Genomic DNA, 20,853 nt, shown 5'->3' with positions numbered 1-20,853 from the left:
GCACGTCACATTGTGTTGTATCTGTGAATGTTGGTTGTGGCCAAATGATAGTTTTCTTTCATTCGTTTAGGTTCCACGGTGTTTGTTGGCTATGTTTTCCACTGTCAGAAGGATGAAAATACAAAGTACAACGCTTGGACGTGGGCGAAGACGTCACCGGGGAGTCCTTCCTTCCTATTTATTTACCTTCTAGATGCTAGAGGCTAAGTGTTAGAGGCTAAGTGTTAGAGGCTAAGTGTTAAAGGCAACACAATACGAACAACACAACACAATACGAACAACTCAACACAATATGAACAACACAATATGAACAACACAACACAATACGAACAACACAACACAATACGAACAACACAACACAATACGAACAACACAACACAATACGAACAACACAACACATTACGAACAACACAACACAATACGAACAACACAACGATACTGCACTGAACAACACGATACCGCACTGAGAAACACGATACCGCACTGAACAACACGATACCGCACTGAACAACACCATGCCGCACTGAACACCATGCCACACTGAACAACACCATCCCGCACTGAACAACACCATGCCGCACTAAACAACACCATGCCGCACTGAACAACACCATGCCTCACTGAACGACACCATGCCGCACTGAAAGACACCATGCCGCACTGAACGACACCATGCCGCACTGAAAGACACCATCCCGCACTGAACACCATGCCGCACTGAACAACACCATCCTGCACTGAACAACACCATCCCGCACTGAACAACACCATGCCGCACTGAACAACATTATGCCGCACTGAACAACATTATGCCTCACTGAACATTATGCCGCACTGAACAACACCATGCCGCACTGAACAACACCATGCCGCACTGAACAACACCATGCCGCACTGAACAACACCATGCCGCACTGAACAACACCATGCCGCACTGAACAACACCATGCCGCACTGAACAACATTATGCCGCACTGAACAACACCATGCCGCACTGAACAACACCATCCTGCACTGAACAACACCATTCCGCACTGAACAACACCATGCCGCACTGAACAACACCATCCCGCACTGAACAACACCATCCCGCACTGAACAACATTATGCCGCACTGAACAACATTATGCCGCACTGAACAACACCATGCCGCACTGAACAACACCATGCCGCACTGAACAACACCATGCCGCACTGAACAACATTATAACGCACTGAACAACACCATCCCGCACTGAACAACACCATCCCGCACTGAACAACACCATGCCGCACTAAACAACATTATGCCGCACTGAACAACATTATGCCGAAATGAACAACACCATGCCGCACTGAACAACACCATGCCGCACTGAACAACACCATGCCGCACTGAACAACACCATGCCGCACTGAACAACACGATCCCGCATTGAACACCATCCCGCATTGAACACCATCCCGCACTGAACAACACCATGCCGCACTGAACAACACCATGCCGCACTGAACAACACCATGCCGCACTGAACAACACCATGCCGCACTGAACAACACCATTCCGCACTGAACAACACCATGCCGCACTGAACAACATTATGCCGCACTGAACAACACCATGCCGCACTGAACAACAACATGCCGCACTGAAAAACATTATGCCGCACTGAACAACACCATGCCGCACTGAACAACACCATCCCGAACTGAACAACACCATCCCGAACTGAACAACACCATGCCGCATTGAACAACACCATGCCGCACTGAACAACACCATCCCGCACTGAACAACACCATCCCGCACTGAACAACACCATGCCGCACTGAACAACACCATGCCGCACTGAACAACACCATGCCGCACTGAACAACACCATGCCGCAATGAACAACACCATCCCGCACTGAACAACATTATGCCGCACTGAACAACATTATGCCGCACTGAACAACATTATGCCGCACTGAACAACATTATGCCGCACTGAACAACATTATGCCGCACTGAACAACACCATGCCGCACTGAACAACACCATGCCGCACTGAACAACACCATGCCGCACTGAACAACACCATGCCGCACTGAACAACACCATGCCGCACTGAACAACACCATGCCGCACTGAACAACACGATCCCGCATTGAACAACACCATGCCGCACTGAACAACACCATCCTGCACTGAACAACACCATCCCGCACTGAACAACACCATGCCGCACTGAACAACATTATGGCGCACTGAACAACATTATGCCGCACTGAACAACACCATGCCGCACTGAACAACACCATGCCGCACTGAACAACACCATGCCGCACTGAACAACACCATCCCGCACTGAACAACACCATGCCGCACTGAGCAACACCATGCCGCACTGAACAACATTATGGCTTACTGAACAACATTATGCCGCACTGAACAACACCATGCCGCACTGAACAACACCATGCCGCACTGAACAACACCATGCCGCACTGAACAACATTATGCCGCACTGAACAACATTATGCCGCACTGAACAACACCATGCCGCACTGAACAACACCATGCCGCACTGAACAACACCATGCCGCACTGAACAACACCATGCCGCACTGAACAACACGACGTCGCACTGAACAACACGACGCCGCACAGAACAACACGACGCCGCACAGAATAACACAATACCGCACAGAACAACACAATACCGCACAAACAGTTTTAGATAATATTACGTCGCAGTCATGTGACGCGGACATGACGTCAATAGGCGGAACTCACGGCAAAATTATAATCCGTGGGCGTGGCTTGCAACAGGAAGTAGGAAAGCGGCAATTCTGGCAAACAAGACACAGCGGTTAGTAACACGATGACTTACAAGGCAAATATTTTTGTTTTCAGCTTGCAACTTGACCGTCTAGAGCGTACAAGGTAATTACAACTGTTTTTTTTTAGCCCTGAAAAGCGAGGCAGTGTGGCATTTGGGAGGAACGTCGAACTCGGCGTCTGCTTCCAGCCACAGACGCCAAATTTCGACGATTATTTCGACTGGTCAACGTTTGTAAATTATTGCGTTGATTAAAAACTTTATTTAACTCTACTCTTAACTTTGCCGTTTCAGATATGCGGGTATTACACCGCGGAAATGACGTCAATAGGCTGAACTCTCGCCAAAATTCAAATCTGTGGGCGCAATGGCCTTGAGCGAGACACCGGATACAAACACGACGATTATCAACAGAAATATCTTTATTTTCTGCTTGCAAGTGGACCGTCTAGAGCGTACACGGTAAGTACAACTCATTGTGTTTAAAAAGATTTACGTTTGTGTAGTTTGCGTTGCGTTGTATCTGTGAATGTTGGTTTAGGCTAAATGTTAATGTTTAATTTCATTCCTTTAGGTTCCACGGTGTTTGTTGGCTGTATGTTTTCCACTGCAAGAAGAGGCTCGTATCATTGACCAGCAGGAGCTACAATGGTGAGTACCCCTTTCGTCTTCCATTTATGTTAAACACTTCCTATTTCATGTCTAACAGTACTCGATTTAACAAATAACCATAAATAAATACAGTGTGGGCAGTCACGTTAACATATGTGATTATCCTGCCTAATATGTTTATCACAAATATGTCACTAATCACTAATATGTTTATTTGTTTATCACAACACCTTTGGACCTTCAGCAATCGATTATTTCCCTTCATCTACATAGAGACAGAACGATGGTGTCTTAAACATCTCATTCATTTCACCAAATAACTTCACGCAGGTGGATAACGGCCGTCTCGGTCACGCTATGTTGCGTGATGCAGTTTTGAAGAACCAAATGCATTTATTCAATGAATAAGTCAAGCTAGTTCTATGTTTATGATGTTGTAAGTTACGGTACCGATTGAAGTTGAGTTCGAAGCCAGTGGAAAACAGCGCTGCGTTTGTGCTCTCCAGGTACAAATGTTGTGATCTCTGACTGACGACCGGGCGAGACTCGAGTAAGAGATGTCCAAACGAGCTCCGGCAGGGCGGGCCAAGGCGGAGCGAACGGACGCCCTTCAGGCCGCCAATGACGAGCTGAGAAACAAACTGATGGACGTCCAGTTAGAACTTCAGCAGGAGAAGAACAAGGTGAAAACCTCAACAGACAGACACTGCCTGCCTCCCTGCCTGCCTCCCTGCCTGCCTCCCTGCCTGCCTCCCTGCCTGCCTCCCTGCCTGCCTCCCTGCCTGCCTCCCTGCCTGCCTCCCTCCCTCCCACTTTTCCCGATGTAGATTAGACATGCGTGTGCCATGACTGTGTCAGCCTACATCAACAAATGCACCGAGGACGTCAGCACCACTAAGAATATCATCACCCGGGGCAACCAACGACCCTGGATGACTGAGGAGGTACGTCAAACGCTACGAGCGCGGAACTCTGCCTTCAAGTCTGGCGACAAGGAGACACTGAGGACAGCGAGAGCCAACTTGAACCGTGCCATCAGAATAGCGAAGCGAGACCGCAGTCGAAAATTTCAGGATCGTTTCCACGACGTCAAAAACATCAGGAGTATGTGGCAAGGCATACGGGCGATTACAGACGACAACTCACCCTCCCCCCCCCCGGTGGGTGTACATAGTTGATGCTGACTTTCTAAATGGTCTAAATAACTTCTTTGGGAGGTTCGAGGCACTAAACGGCACTCCAGCAGTTAAAACTGTCCCCCATCAGGAAGAGGAGGTACTCTGCCTTGACTCCGCCGATGTGTTGAAGAACCTGAGGAGAGTCAACCCCTGTAAGGCCCCTGGCCCGGACAACATTCCTGGGCGTGTGTTCAGGGAATGTGCAAGTCATCTGGCTGGGGTCATCACAGACATTTTTAACACCTCGCTGGGCCAAGCCACAGTGCCGGCGTGCTTTAAGACTGCCTCCATCATTCCGGTGCCGAAGAAACCTCAAATCACCTCATTTAATGATTACCGGCCTGTTGCACTGACTCCGGTTATGATGAAGTGCTTCGAAAGGCTGCTTAAAGGTCACATCGTTTCCAGACTCCCCCTATTATTTGACCCGTTCCAGTTTGCCGACCGGCAAAACCGCTCCACTCAGGAAGCCATCTCCTCCGTTCTTCACCTGAGCCTGGCTCACCTGGAGGAGAAGAACACGCATGTGCGGAGGCTGTTCCTGGACTTCAGCTCAGCGTTTAACACCATCATCCCACAGCATCTGGTAGGAAAATTGGAACACCTGGGCTTCAACACCCCCCTTCGCAACTGGCTGCTAGACTTCCTCACCAACAGACCTCAGTCAGTCCGGGTCGGACAGAACACCTCTGATGTCATCACCCTCAGCACAGGCTCCCTTCAGGGCTGCGTCCTGAGCCCCCTGCTGTGCACCCTGATGACACACGACTGCGTCCTCAGGTTCACCACCAATCACATCGTGAAGTCAGCAGACGACACAACGGTGGTGGGGCTCATCAGAGACAACAACGACCTGGACTACAGAGAGGAGGTGGAGCAGCTGGTGGGCTGGTGCAGAGAAAACAGCCTGATCCTGAATGAGGAGAAGATGAAGGAGATCATCGTCGACTTCAGGAAAAAACAGCCTCACCACGCTCCACTGATCATCAACAGCTCAGCTGTGGAGGTGGTCAGCAGCACCAAATTCCTGGGGGTCCACATCACAGAAGACCTCACCTGGACTATGAACACTACGGCACTGGTCAAGAGGGCACAGAAGCGCTTGTACTTCCTGCGGAGGATGAGGAGAGCCCACCTGCCCCCACCCATCATGAGGACGTTCTACAGGAGCACCATAGAGAGCATTCTGACAAGCTGTCTCTCTGTGTGGTGTGGAGGCTGCACCGCCTCCGATTGGAAGAACGTGAGGAGAGTGGTGAGGACAGCAGAGAGGATCATAGGGGCTCCTCTTCCCTCCATTCAGGACATTTCATCTCAGCGCTGCATGTCCCGTGCCCGTAACATCATCAATGACCCATCACACCCCCACCATGGACTGTTCTCCCTGCTGCCCTCTGGGAAGAGGTTTGCAGCATCCGCTGCAGGTCCACCAGGTTCTGCAACAGCTTTTTCCCTGCTGTCATCAGACTGTTGAACACTAGAACTGTTGAGCTCTAAACTGAACTCTGCATCACACATTCACAGAACTGTACTTTATGACACTACGGACCTCTATCTTGCACTATCTCGCACTACCAACTTTACTGAACTTGTATAAACCCTTTAAATAGAAGTTTAATACATGGTTTAGCATTCCTCTGCACACTCTTGAATACTGTTTTGCCTACTTGCACTATTGCATAATTATCACTGCTGCACTTTATACTTATTTTTAATATATATATATATATATATATATATATATATATATATATATATATATATATATATATATATATATATATAGTATATGTATATATATATATTTTCATAGGATATGTTACTTCTATTCAACTGCAATATCACTACTTTGTTGTAAGACGTATGCAACGGAATTTCGTTTTGTATGCACCATGTGCAGACAAGATGACAATAAAGTTTGTCTAAGTCTAAGTCTAAGTCATGTCAGGTCAGCTGTCTGGAGAGAGAGAGAAGTCAGGACCTGCGGGCGGAGCACCACCGTGCCACCGCCGTCGTGTTGTTCAGTGCGGCATGGTGTTGTTCAGTGCGGAATGGTGTTGTTCAGTGCGGCATGGTGTTGTTCAGTGCGGCATGGTGTTGTTAAGTGCGGCATGGTGTTGTTAAGTGCGGCGTAATGTTGTTCAGTGCGGCATGGTGTTGTTCAGTGCGGCATGGTGTTGTTCAGTGCGGCATGGTGTTGTTCAGTGCGGCATGGTGTTGTTCAGTGCGGCATGGTGCTGTTTAGTGCGGCATGGTGCTGTTCAGTGCGGCATGGTGTTGTTCAGTGCGGCATGGTGTTGTTCAGTGCGGCATGGTGTTGTTCAGTGCGGCATGGTGTTGTTCAGTGCGGCATGGTGTTGTTCAGTGCGGCATGGTGTTGTTCAGTGCAGCATGGTGTTGTTCAGTGCGGCATGGTGTTGTTCAGTGCGGCATAATGTTGTTCAGTGCGGCATAATGTTGTTCAGTGCGGCATAATGTTGTTCAGTGCGGCATAATGTTGTTCAGTGCGGCATAATGTTGTTCAGTGCGGCATGGTGTTGTTCAGTGCGGCATGGTGTTGTTCAGTGCGGCATGGTGTTGTTCAGTGCGGCATGGTGTTGTTCAGTGCGGCATGGTGTTGTTCAGTGCGGCATGGTGTTGTTCAGTGCGGCATGGTGTTGTTCAGTGCGGCATGGTGTTGTTCAGTGCGGGATGGTGTTGTTCAGTGCGGGATGGTGTTGTTCAGTGCGGCATGGTGTTCAGTGCGGCATAATGTTGTTCAGTGCGGGATGGTGTTGTTCAGTGCGGGATGGTGTTGTTCAGTGCGGCATGGTGTTCAGTGCGGCATAATGTTGTTCAGTGCGGCATAATGTTGTTCAGTGCGGTATAATGTTGTTCAGTGCTGCATGGTGTTGTTCAGTGCTGCATGGTGTTGTTCAGTGCGGCATGGTGTTGTTCAGTGCGGCATGGTGTTGTTCAGTGCGGCATGGTGTTGTTCAGTGCGGCATGGTGTTGTTCAGTGCGGCATGGTGTTGTTCAGTGCGGCATGGTGTTGTTCAGTGCGGCATGGTGTTGTTCAGTGCGGCATGGTGTTGTTCAGTGCGGCATGGTGTTGTTCAGTGCGGCATGGTGTTGTTCAGTGCGGCATGGTGTTGTTCAGTGCGGCATGGTGTTGTTCAGTGCGGCATGGTGTAGTTCAGTGCGGCATGGTGTTGTTCAGTGCGGGATGGTGTTGTTCAGTGCGGCATGGTGTTGTTCAGTGCGGCATGGTGTTGTTCAGTGCGACATGATGTTGTTCAGTGCGGCATGGTGTTGTTCAGTGCGGCATAATGTTGTTCAGTGCGGCATAATGTTGTTCAGTGCGGCATGGTGTTGTTTAGTGCGGGATGGTGTTGTTCAGTGCGGCATGGTGTTGTTCAGTGCGGCATGGTGTTGTTCAGTGCGGCATGGTGTTGTTCAGTGCGGCATGGTGTTGTTCAGTGCGGCATGGTGTTGTTCAGTGCGGCATGGTGTTCAGTGCGGCATGGTGTTCAGTGCGGCATGGTGTTTTTCAGTGCGGCATAATGTTGTTCAGTGCGGCATAATGTTGTTCAGTGCGGCATAATGTTGTTCAGTGCGGCATAATGTTGTTCAGTGCGGCATAATGTTGTTCAGTGCGGCATAATGTTGTTCAGTGCGGGATGGTGTTGTTCAGTGCGGCATGGTGTTGTTCAGTGCGGCATGGTGTTGTTCAGTGCGGCATGGTGTTGTTCAGTGCGGCATGGTGTTGTTCAGTGCGGCATGGTGTTGTTCAGTGCGGCATGGTGTTGTTCAGTGCGGGATGGTGTTGTTCAGTGCGGGATGGTGTTGTTCAGTGCGGGATGGTGTTGTTCAGTGCGGCATGGTGTTCAGTGCGGCATAATGTTGTTCAGTGCGGCATGGTGTTGTTCAGTGCGGCATGGTGTTGTTCAGTGCGGCATAATGTTGTTCAGTGCGGCATAATGTTGTTCAGTGCGGCACCTAGCACCTAGAAGGTAAATAAATAGGAAGGAAGGACTCACCGGTGACGTCGTCGCCCACGTCCAAGCGTTGTACTTTGTATTTTCATCCTTCTGACAGTGGAAAACATATAGCCAACAAACACCGTGGAACCTAAACGAATGAAAGAAAACTATCATTTGGCCACAACCAACATTCACAGATACAACACAATGTGACGTGCGGTGTTGAGGTTAAAGGTTGAGTGAAGGGCCCTCGTTTTAAACTACTTTTTTGAAAAGGAGTGGGAACAAGTAAGACGTATTTAATTTATTTATTGGGAAGTAGTAAGACTTATTAAATTTATTTAATCTACTTTTCTTCCCAGGCAAAATTTGACGTGCTGCAATTCCAAATTTCCAAAGTGAATGAAGGAATGAAATCCTTTAAATTATGATTTTGTATAAATACTAGGCATAAACACAAAATCTACGGCACAAAATGGGCAGACTTTACTTGTTTGAAAAGGACTGGTTACAAGACAGACTTTTTTAATTTATTTAATGGGAAGAAGACTTATTTAGTTTAATTGATCTATTTTTGTTCCCTGGCAAAATTCGATTTGCTGCAATTCCAAATTTCCAAAGTGAATGAAGGAATGAAGTCGTTTAAATTATGATTTTGTATAAATACTAGGCATAGACACAAAATCTACGGCACAAAACGGGCAGACTTTACTTGTTTGAAGAGGACTGGTTGCAAGACAGACTTTTCTGATTTATTTAATGGGAAGAAGACTTATTTAGTTTATTTAATCTCTTTTTGTTGCCTGGCAAAATTGGATTTGCTGAAATTGTATTTTGCCAAATCTTGACTTGAGACCTGATAGGAAGTATTAAACGCTCAGTTAAATCGATACAAGTTGGTAATAAGAGCGAGTAATGTTGGTTGAAGCGATGAATGAAGGTTAAAAGCAATTTAAATTATGACTTTGTCTAAATACTAGATATTAACAGACCATCTACTGCGCAAAATGGGCAGAGTTTACTTGTTTGAGAAGGAGTGGCTTATTTAAGTCTAAGATTTATTTAATCTGTTTGTTCCCAGGCAAAATTGGATGTGATGCAATTCCAAATTTCACCACATGATGGTGCCAAATTTTGACTTCATAGGACATATTCAACACTTAACTATTATGTTCAAGGTAATCAGATTTGTTTATTATTCTAATGGCCTTTTCAAAACTATTCTGGATTACTACTTTGGATCTATTCTACATTACTTGGCAACAACATACTCTGTAACAGATTAGGCAGTATAATCACATATGTTAACTTGAGAGTGCCCACACTCAATCTACTTATCGTGATGTGTTAAATCAATTACTGTTAGACATTATTATTCTGATAATCTACCAAATCTTTGAATTGAAGAATTTGTGATTTAATTAATAGCTTGTTGTTATGTTCAGGGTAATCAGACTTGTATATAATTCTAATGGCCTTCTTTTGAAAACTATTCTGAATTACAACTTTGGATCTTATATTACTTTGCAACAATATACTCGGTGACAGATTAGGCAGTATAATCACATATGTTAACTTCAGTGCCCACACTGTATTTATTTATGGTTATTTGTTAAATCAAGTACTGTTAGACATGAAATAGGAAGTGTTTAACATAAATGTTATGGCTACTCACCGTTGTAGCTCGCTCCTGGTCAATGATACGAGCCTCTTCTTGCAGTGGAAAACTTGCAGCCAACAAACACCGTGGAACCTAAAGGAATGAAATTAAACATTAACATTTCGCCTGGACCAATATTCACACGTACAACGCAACGCGGCTACACTTCTGCTAGCGCCTCAGCTACACGTTGCTATTACAAACGTAAATCTCTTTAAACACAATGAGTGTTACTTACCGTGTACGCTGTAGACGGTCCAGTTGCAAGCAGAAAATAAAGATATTTCTGTTGATATTCGTCGTTGCTCAGTGGCTCACGGCCATCGCGCCAACAGATTTGAATTTTGGTGGAAGGTCAGCCAATTACGTCATATCCGCGGCACATGACTGCGACGTAATACCCGCTTATCTGAAACGGCAGTTAAAAGTAGAGTTACATCAAGTTTTCTTTTTTAATCAACGCAATCATTTACAACCGTTGACCAGAAAGAATCGTCGAAATTCGACGTTCCCCCCAAACGCCACACTCACTCGCTTTTCAGGGCAACAAAAGTACTTCTTTTTAAAAACGATGAGTTGTACTTACCGTGTACGCTCTGGACGGTCCAGTTGCAAGCAGAAAATAAAAATATTTCTCTCGTTAGTCGTATGTTACCATCCGCTGTGTCTTTGTCAACATCGCCATTTTCCTACTTCCTGTTGCGAGCCACGCCCACGGATTTAAATTCTGGCGGAAGAGCCCGCCCATTGGCGTCGTTTTCGCGTATAGCAAATCCGATTGGTTGGGAAGGGGGCGCGGTTATGCAGCCGAGGGGTCCTGTGATCGGTGGGATGTAAAGTAGGCGTCGACGTCACGTCCGCGTCACGTGACCACGACGTGGCAGACGTCATATAGCAACCGCTGTTTTGTTTAGTAGACTTACAGTTGTTATGCATTGACATAATGGCGCACACTCCAAATAGATTTAAATAAATTAAATAATTCTTCTGCCCACTCCCTTTTAAACAAGTTAACTCTCCCCGCGGATTTGAATTCCGGCGGAAGTTCTTACAGTTGTTATGCGTTGACATAATGGCGCACTGGTTAGCATGTCCACCTCTTAAGCATGATGTTGCGGGTTCGACGCCTGATCAATGTTAGCATGGAGTGAGCTGAAGTGCATGGCGCTGAAGATTTGAATCTTTGAAATGCGCTGAGGTCTGACGTATCAGGCAGAATGGTTTGCCATCACGTTCAACAAAAAATAGAAACTTTCCCACTCTGATAAAAACGTCCTGTGTTCATCTACATATTTTCGTTTTGCTGTGCATCTTTTCCCTGCCATTTCGAGAGCCCAATTGACACTAATAGTTTACTGGAATGTGTTTGCCCATCCTACTTTGTGGAATTTCACCACATGCGCTTTTGACGAAAATACTAAATTGAACTCAAGTGAAGCCAACACGCACAACCCCCCCCCCCCCCCCACACACACACACACACACCTACACACACACACACAAATGTTGATATGAACATAAAAGAGCCGCATGCGGTTCGGGAGTTGCGGCTTGGCCAAACCTGTACTATACAACTTTATTTGTGTAAAATTTTCACAACAGCTGTCACACAAACAAAGCGGGAAAAACCGAAGACGTGCGTGTTCCGCCCACGCTGGATTTATTTGCACCTTTGAAAAGACACCGTATTGCCGCAGATGTGGCAAAGAGTACTTTTGGGCATCTGAGACGGAAGGATGTCCAAAGCATCACGTCACCTGCTCTGGTAGGAATGGTGGTGGGACGTTGAGGTCAACCGCTTTGGGGTTGGCTGAATCTTTGGTCGCAGGATGCCACACACTTGAAGACAGAAGCAGAAAAGCAGAGCTAAATGCAAAATGTACTCACCGGTGACTCCAATTTTTTCCCCCCCTGAAGAAATGGATGGACGGGTGGCCCCGGCTGGCCGGTGGGACTCTTGTTATTCTGACCCTTTTTAGTGCGCGTTTGGGGCAACAACCGTTTTTTGTGGCGCTCTCTTCTGGTTCAAGAGTGCCCTGCATGTGAATTTGCCTTTCCTGCCTTCTGATTGGATGAGCGCCGGTGTGACGCGGTGCCTCTGTCACCGTGGCGGGGGGTATACGTCGGCATCGGAGCGTCTGCCAACGTCTGAGACCGGCTGGCAGTGTATCGGAGGTGTCGAGTGCGGTGCCGCTGGAGCTCACTCACCAGCTGGTGTTAGGGCCACAGAATGAAGGCCAAGGAGAAGACTAGAAAGAGAAACAGAAACTTCTCCTCCAATTGTTTGATTTGTCTCTTGTGAGCTTCGATGAATTCTTTCAGCTCTTTGTTCCTCTAGGACGGACAAATGGAAAGTAGCCTTCAAAAGCCAGTAAGCGTGCAAGTAAGTGCCGGGCTGGCTTTGGGCCCTTACCTGTTGCGCGCTGTGCAGCAGATCCATTCTCTCTTGGAGGATGCAAGCGTCGCGCTCCCTCAACTCCCACATCAGGGCTCGCTTCCATTGGTCCACGGCGCTCCTAAGCTCTTGTCTCTGATCCGCCGTCAGCACGTCATTCACGCCAGCGTGGCTGGCTTTTTCGCCGTCCGTGGCGGGGCAGTCCCGCTGCGGTAGCGCCTCGTACAACATGGCCTCCAGCTCCATGATCCTCTGGGCCGCAATCCTCGTCCATCAGTAGTCCGGCGGGAGATTTGAGGGCGGCTTACCTTATGAGCCTGGTCCATGGAACGCTTCCTGAAGTCCAACTCTTCATCCAGGTAGCCCTTCTGGTTGCAGAACATATCCTAGCACAGCTCAAGGTCAGAATTGTTGGGGCACATTGCCCCGAGTTCCCCTTGGCTGATGTCGCGTCTCTGTCTACCTTCTCACTTTCAATGTCCAACATCTTCTGTTGAAGTGCTGACTTGGTCACTTTGATGTATTCTAACCACTGAGGAAAGGCTGCTGTCACATAAGCAGAATGCGAGAGCGTGCGTGGACGTGCGCGTTACCTTCTCGGCTAGGGTGGGAAGGGTCCTGGCGTGAATCACGACCACCTGCTCCTCGTTGGTGAGATTCTGCAAGAGCCCAAAGGCACAGCGTCAACAAGGTTCTTTCAGCGCAAAGCCTTCCAAAAGTCACATTTGAGCCGCCGAGTCTCGTGGAGTGCGAACATAAGGAGTTCGACATACACTTACGGCGTTATCGCCCAGGATGTCCAGCTTCTTCATCAGATCACTGATGACGATGTCCTGGGGAAAGGCGCAAGGAGCAATGTAAGGTGTTCTGGGACCTCAGGTTAAGGTTAGGGTTGCGAGGGACGCCTTACGTACGCTCACGCCGTCGGCCTCGCAGTAGATCTGCAAAGGGCTGAGGCCGTCTGGGAAACGGACTTGCAGAAATTTCAAGACGGGGGAGCGCCACTCCCTCTCCTGAAAGGCAGAGGCATGCATCCGTCCGTCCGTCCGTCCGTCCGTCACATCTCTGGCCTCAAAACGCTTGTGCGAGTCTTCCCACCTCCAGCTCCAGGATGCGGAACTCAAGCAGTTCGTTTTGGTCTCGGATATCCTGGATGTGCTCTTTCAGACGCGCTTCTTCCGCCTCCATCCGCCTGACCTGAAAAGACAGTCAGACCTCATCTGCGGGGCTTCCGGACGGGTGTGACGCCAAGCGACTCCGCCCAGCGCCTTTCTTTCCGTCACCTTTTCGGCCAACTGCTGATTGCTCTGACGCAGCAGCTGCTTCTCCTCCACCCACTTGACATTCTAGAAGAGACAAACGCGTGGACAGCTTTGGAATGTTGTGTCATTTTCATCCACAAATTCTTTGGTTGACTGGAAAATGACATTTGCTTTTCTCCACATTTTCCCAGCCACGTTCAGGGGGGGGGTGTTGGTCCAGTAATGCCAGACGAATGAGTGACTGAAGAATGTAGCTATTTTGTCTGAGAAAAAGGTGTGCTCATTGATAAGCTTACCTGTCCTTGTTGCTTCAGCGCTGACTCCAGATCTGCTACTCTGCTTTGATAGTGACCCATTTCTACTGTCATGTAACATGGGGGGAAGAGATGGTGCAAATGGTAAAATATGGATTGTTCACAGGAATAAATTGGCAGAGCTGAAATTCCAAATTTGTCCAAAAGATGGCGCCAGACCAAAACATGAGACCAAAAAAGGGGCCAAAATAAGCTAAGCAAGTTAAAATAGAAATAAAACAGGAACACGGTGTCGGATTGTGAGTCACGCATGGACGCACAAATGTGATTTTTACTTTTTGATTTCTTTGCTTGGCTAAAAATGTATTCTGTAACAGCTTAAAGCAATATTGTTAGTCAATTCGATCAAGGGACCCGTCACTATGAGAATAGTGGCGTGACATAAATTGTTTGGAGAAGCACAAATGTGATTTTTACTTCTTGATTTCTTTGCTTGGCTAAAAATTGATTCCCTCTTTCATGAACTGTGTTTTGCAATCGAATTGTTCTGGGATTGAATGATTTTATTAACACGGGTATCAGTGGGTGAAATTGTTCGGTTTCTGGAGTGATTAAGATTTGTAATTCTATTTCATGTTTCTTCAATAAATGTGTTGTGTATATTCATCTACTTTGTTGTGCGCTGATTTGTACTGAATGTACAATCGATGGTTCGGGGTTGATTTGACAATTTGATTAATGTGCGGGGGGTTATTATGGTATAACATAGGACCGTAATAAATAAAAGTAACATCAGACAATTTTAGAGAATTGAATAACTTTCGTAGTTATTTGAGACACGAGTGAATTTCAATCCGTTTGAAAGTTTGCTTCGTCTGAATAAATTAACGGAAGTGTTTGAATCGGATTATCGGTTTGGTGTAGAACTGAAAGTAATTTAATTATTTGAAGGGCGCAGGCCCGTTTCCCCTTTTGACGGGCCGCGTAAAAAGTAACTCCGAACATGTTAGAGAATTAAATAACTTTCGTAGATATTTAAGGGAAGAGTGATTATTGAAAGAGGTGCGTTTGACACTACCATCAGCTTTTCTCTGGTCTGAAAGGAGGAGGAGGGAGGCTCCTCCTCCTCCTTTCAGACCAGAGAACACCCGAGGCTGGGTGAGAACGGGGAGGCTGCGACCCGGCCGGGGGTTGCGGGAAGGGGCGCCACCTTGATCTCCTTCTCGGCGTCGTAGTCCCCTCCGCTGGTCTGGGCTAGCAGAGCGTAGGCTCGTTGCAGCGCTTGATATTCTTGCGTCAGCTGGCGGTAGCGAAGCTCCGCCTCCTCATGCACACACCAATGCAACACAGCACTAGTACCAGAATCAGTCAGACCGGCGACAAAGCACCCGCGACGCAAAGACGAGTCCGATTCCAGGCTGAAGAGGAATGTTTGGCGCCAATACGCTGGCAGAAATGGCGGGCTACCTCTTCGGGTTCCGTGTCGGGGGTTCTGTCGGTGTGAAAAGACAAGGACGATCCGTCCGAGTCCACCAACACGTCTTCGTCGTAGCCGTAAAATGTTTCGATGACCTGCGGGCGCGGAAGCAAACATCTCTCTGAACAAACTGAAGCGACACCTCACGATGAATCGACGAGAGGAACGATAGCGAGAAAAAGGCCATTTCATCTTGCGCAACACCAAGCAGCCGCAAACAAACAGACTCACCTTGCAGGACCTCACGCTTTGTTCCTCCTCAGAGATTCTCGACGTCGGTATCGTAGCAGCAAATCTCTCTCCTGTCGACACAAATAATCCGCCTTTGAGATTCTTTGGATGCAAAGGGAACGAACGGCTCCGGCGCAGAAACAAACGCGACTCACGATGACATTTCTGACATGAGCTCCTGTCTCCAGAGCCTGAAAAACCCGTCACCGGCGATGATTGGAGGGACGCTCGTCTTTTCCAAAAGTGACAACTACAGGGTGTGTCAGGGTTTTCCAGATTATCTTTATCGTATGATTATGTTGCTTTGACTTTGACTGCAACCTGTAATAAATAATATTATTTATCCCTTATTTATCCCTATCGCTTATCCCTTCCTACACAAAGTCGTAAAACATCCCTTGCTATGTTTTGACTAGAGGTCAAGTGTTAGAGATTTGCTCACTCCAACTTATTTTGCAAGAACCAAACAGAAGACAAGCAAGTTCTTTTAGACACCTGCAGGTGGAGAGTCCATTCGTCGCTGTCTGAACAGCGATTATCGAATGAAGTCTGAACTCTCCTTCCTGCAAGGGCATATTTATTAGGAGGAACAGAGTGGGGGTGGGAGTGGACAGGTTTGGTGAACCCCCGGCCTCTGATAAGATCAGAGCAGGGGGTGTTTTACACTATTGTGGGAAACAGACTCTGCATTGTGAGGGCCAGACGTGATTGATTTAATTATTACAGTCTACCTTCCAACATAATCATAGGATCAAACTAACCTGAAAACCCTAACATCAAGGGCTTTCTCTATTCAATCCACTCTTACACCCACCCTGTTTCTCTTAATAAAAATGCTCGTGCGGGAGCCGAGAGTCAGACTTCATTCGTACAACGGATGGACTCTCCACCTGCAGGTGTCCAAAAGAACTTACTTGTCTCCCGTGTGGTTCTTGCAAAATAAGTTGGAGCGAGCGCAACTCTAACAGGGTGCATTTTGCCACTAGCTGCCTACGGACAATGACGTCGCGCTCGCGGCTCATGGTTGACGGGCTGAGCAGCCGGGCGAGTCCGTCGTTTTCAGCGCACAGCGAGTGGCAAAGGCGCTGACAAAACGGGAGCTTTGAGCTGCTGAAAACGGCAAAACAAGTCTAAAGCGTGTTCAAACGCGTGCGCACAATGCTCCTGCTTGAAAGGTCGGAGTTTAAGGGGCCAATTTTTTGGATGGCGGCCGCCGGCCAAGCTTTGGACGGAAAAGGTTTCCTGGCGACAGCGAGCGAGCGCGGCGCTGCCGTACGTGCACCGAGTCACCTGCCTGAAGACCTTGGACAAGTCGTCGATGATGTGCCGCTGCTCCACAACTTGAAGGAACTCCATTTCACCGTCCTGCTGGCCGCAACCGCGCTCCAGGTCATTGAGCGAACTAGGCCTTCTCTGTGGAACACAAATGCAGTGGACTCTGTTGGCACGCCGCCGTTGTCCGCGTCGACTTACCAAGCTTGCCATCTCCTCGTTCTCCTGGGTGACAAAGCGCACTTTGTTTTCAAGGCGACACAGCACCAGTGAGAGTTCTTCATTCTTCCTGCTCAGGCGTTTGTTTTTGTACAGGAGTGGCAGAAACTGGCTTTCTGTTTCTCTCAGTCGCTTAAGCTGCAAGCATGAAGTGCGGGATGCGAAAGACGCACAACACGCGGGCCAGAACGTATCCATTCCTTTTGCATCGGTTTGAACGGAATCGTGGCTTTGGCTCCCAATAAAAGACATCTACCAGGCAACCGACTCGCCGCGCCGCTCAACTAATAAGCAAGCGCAATGGGTGCCTCGCTGGATGGCGCGCATCAAACGTAGCGCAAACCTTCAAGCGTGCCGTCAATAAATTACCAGTTCATTGCGCTCTTCAGAAAGCAGGGCGTTTCGATCCTCCAGTTTCCTGATGACTGCGCTGAGCTCAGCGATTTTCAGATGAAACCTTCGCGTGTCCCGATCCTCCTGAGACTGAAAACGCCCCGCAACACACACACACAACCACTCGTTCAAAGTTCAAAACTGTTTTTGTGCTACCTTCCTCCAGCAACGAACTAAGTCATGCGTACTGCAAGTGTGTGATGAGGTGGCTTACGCTATGAAGAGGATTGCTAGTAGCGCCGTTGACCCCACTTCCAGGGTAGTTTAGGCCCGCCCTTTGGGAATCCCTCAGGGCAGCGATCTGCTGCTCGGCAGCCTGAGTCTGCAGCTGAAGGCGGTGGACGTGGCCGGCCCCAGGGATTTATCCAAAACACTAACCGCTCTGTCTTTCAGCTTGATCTCATCCATCTGGATGTACAAACGGGGAGCGCTCAGGCAGGCGGGCAAACTCATTTGCCAGAATTGTGACAAAAACAAAGAGAGCAACCGGCCAATTTTTATCTTGAATCGACTAGAACACCATTGCTGTGACAAAAGCGAAGCGAGCAACCGGACGTTTTCTTCTTGTGAAATAGAATAGAATAGAATGCCTTAGGTGTCATTGCACTGCAGGTATACAACGAAATTGGGAACATAGCCACGCACCGCGCATCTGATCAGTCCTACCAGTCGGCGGATCTCCCTCTCGCAGTCTCTCTTGGTTCGGCTCAGCTCCTCCCGATGCTGGTGATGAGCCGATCGGAGCTCGGCCGCTCGGGACTGCCAGGCCTGCTGGGCCGCTGCCAGGGCTTCTTCCGCGCTCCTGGTGGAGGCGACACCGCTCGGTCTCCCGACACCGCCGCGTCTCCTCCACTTCCGCCAGCAAAGCGCCCCCGCTCCTCACCTGAGCAGACATTGCGCCACATCGGGCCGTTGACCCGTGGAACCTAAAGGAAGGAAATTAAACATTAACATTTAGCCTCAACCAACATTCACAGATACAACGCAACGCAAACTACACAAACATAAATCTTTTAAAACACAATGAGTTGTACTTACCGTGTACGCTCTAGACGGTCCACTTGCAAGCAGAAAATAAAGATATTTCTGTTGATAATCGTCGTGTTTGTATCCGTTGTCTCGCTCAAGGCCATTGCGCCCACAGATTTGAATTTTGGCCAGAGTTCAGCCTATTGACGTCATTTCCGCGGTGTAATACCCGCATATCTGAAACGGCAAAGTTAAGAGTAGAGTTAAATAAAGTTTTTAATCAACGCAATAATTTACAAACGTTGACCAGTCGAAATAATCGTCGAAATTTGGCGTCTGTGGCTGGAAGCAGACGCCGAGTTCGACGTTCCTCCCAAATGCCACACTGCCTCGCTTTTCAGGCCAACAAAAAAACATATTTTTCAAAACAATGAGTTGTAATTACCTTGTACGCTCTAGACGGTCAAGTTGCAAGCTGAAAACAAAAATATTTGTCTTGTTAGTCGTCGTGTTACTAACCGCTGTGTCTTGTTTGCCAGCATTGCCGCTTTCCTACTTCCTGTTGCAAGCCACGCCCACGGATTATAATTTTGGCATGAGTTCCGCCTATTGACGTCATGTCCGCGTCGCATGACTGCGACGTAATATTATCTAAAACTGTTTGTGCGGCATGGTGTTGTTCTGTGCGGTATTGCGTTATTCTGTGCGGCGTCGTGTTGTTCTGTGCGGCGTTGTTGTTCAGTGCGGCATGTTGTTGTTCAGTGCGGCATGTTGTTGTTCAGTGCGGCATGTTGTTGTTCAGTGCGGCATGGTGTTGTTAAGTGCGGCATGGTGTTGTTAAGTGCGGCATGGTGTTGTTAAGTGCGGCATGGTGTTGTTCAGTGCGGCATGGTGTTGTTCAGTGCGGCATGGTGTTGTTCAGTGCGGGATGGTGTTGTTCAGTGCGGCATGGTGTTGTTCAGTGCGGCATGGTGTTGTTCAGTGCGGCATGGTGTTGTTCAGTGCGGCGTAATATTGTTCAGTGCGGCGTAATGTTGTTCAGTGGGGCATGGTGTTGTTCAGTGCGGCATGGTGTTGTTCAGTGCGACATGATGTTGTTCAGTGCGGCATAATGTTGTTCAGTGCGGCATAATGTTGTTCAGTGCGGCATAATGTTGTTCAGTGCGGGATGGTGTTGTTCAGTGCGGCATGGTGTTGTTCAGTGCGGCATGGTGTTGTTCAGTGCGGCATGGTGTTGTTCAGTGCGGCATGGTGTTGTTCAGTGCGGCATGGTGTTGTTCAGTGCGGCATGGTGTTGTTCAGTGCGGCATGGTGTTGTTCAGTGCGGCATGGTGTTGTTCAGTGCGGCATGGTGTTGTTCAGTGCGGCATGGTGTTGTTCAGTGCGGCATGGTGTTGTTCAGTGCGGCATGGTGTTGTTCAGTGCGGCATGGTGTTGTTCAGTGCGGCATGGTGTTGTTCAGTGCGGCATGGTGTTGTTCAGTGCAGCATGGTGTTCAGTGCGGCATAATGTTGTTCAGTGCGGCATAATGTTGTTCAGTGCGGCATGGTGTTGTTCAGTGCGGCATAATGTTGTTCAGTGCGGTATATTGTTGTTCAGTGGGGCATAATGTTGTTCAGTGGGGCATAATGTTGTTCAGTGCGGCATGGTGTTGTTCAGTGCGGGATGGTGTTGTTCAGTGCGGGATGGTGTTGTTCAGTGCGGGATGGTGTTGTTCAGTGCGGCATGGTGTTGTTCAGTGCGGCATGGTGTTGTTCAGTGCGGCATGGTGTTGTTCAGTGCGGCATGGTGTTGTTCAGTGCGGCATGGTGTTGTTCAGTGCGGCATGGTGTTGTTCAGTGCGGCATGGTGTTGTTCAGTGCGGCATGGTGTAGTTTAGTGCGGCATGGTGTAGTTCAGTGCGGCATGGTGTTGTTCAGTGCGGCATGGTGTAGTTCAGTGCGGCATGGTGTTGTTCAGTGCGGGATGGTGTTGTTCAGTGCGGCATGGTGTTGTTCAGTGCGGCATGGTGTTGTTCAGTGCGACATGATGTTGTTCAGTGCGGCATAATGTTGTTCAGTGCGGCATAATGTTGTTCAGTGCGGCATAATGTTGTTCAGTGCGGCATGGTGTTGTTCAGTGCGGGATGGTGTTGTTCAGTGCGGCATGGTGTTGTTCAGTGCGGCA

General features: G+C 48.3%; 1 protein-coding gene across 1 annotated transcript; it reads right to left on the bottom strand.

Moving 5' to 3' along the window:
- Nucleotides 1-11,848: 11,848 nt before the first annotated feature.
- LOC125973736 (janus kinase and microtubule-interacting protein 3-like) lies at nt 11,849-13,592 on the bottom strand. Its single transcript, XM_068651721.1, has 7 exons — nt 13,525-13,592; nt 13,390-13,443; nt 13,204-13,269; nt 13,074-13,142; nt 12,919-12,996; nt 12,424-12,862; nt 11,849-12,054 (listed from the first exon to the last, which is right to left on the bottom strand). Exons 2-7 carry the CDS (start codon nt 13,420-13,422, stop codon nt 11,969-11,971), a joined length of 771 nt encoding a protein of 256 aa, XP_068507822.1. The 5' UTR covers nt 13,423-13,443; nt 13,525-13,592; the 3' UTR covers nt 11,849-11,968.
- Between the last annotated feature and the right edge of the window lie 7,261 nt (nt 13,593-20,853).

Source organism: Syngnathus scovelli, chromosome 8 (assembly GCF_024217435.2).
Source record: "Syngnathus scovelli strain Florida chromosome 8, RoL_Ssco_1.2, whole genome shotgun sequence".
Lineage (NCBI taxonomy): Eukaryota > Metazoa > Chordata > Actinopteri > Syngnathiformes > Syngnathidae > Syngnathus > Syngnathus scovelli.
The sequence above is the reverse complement of the archived record's forward strand: the minus strand, read 5'-3'. Positions and strand labels throughout refer to the sequence as shown.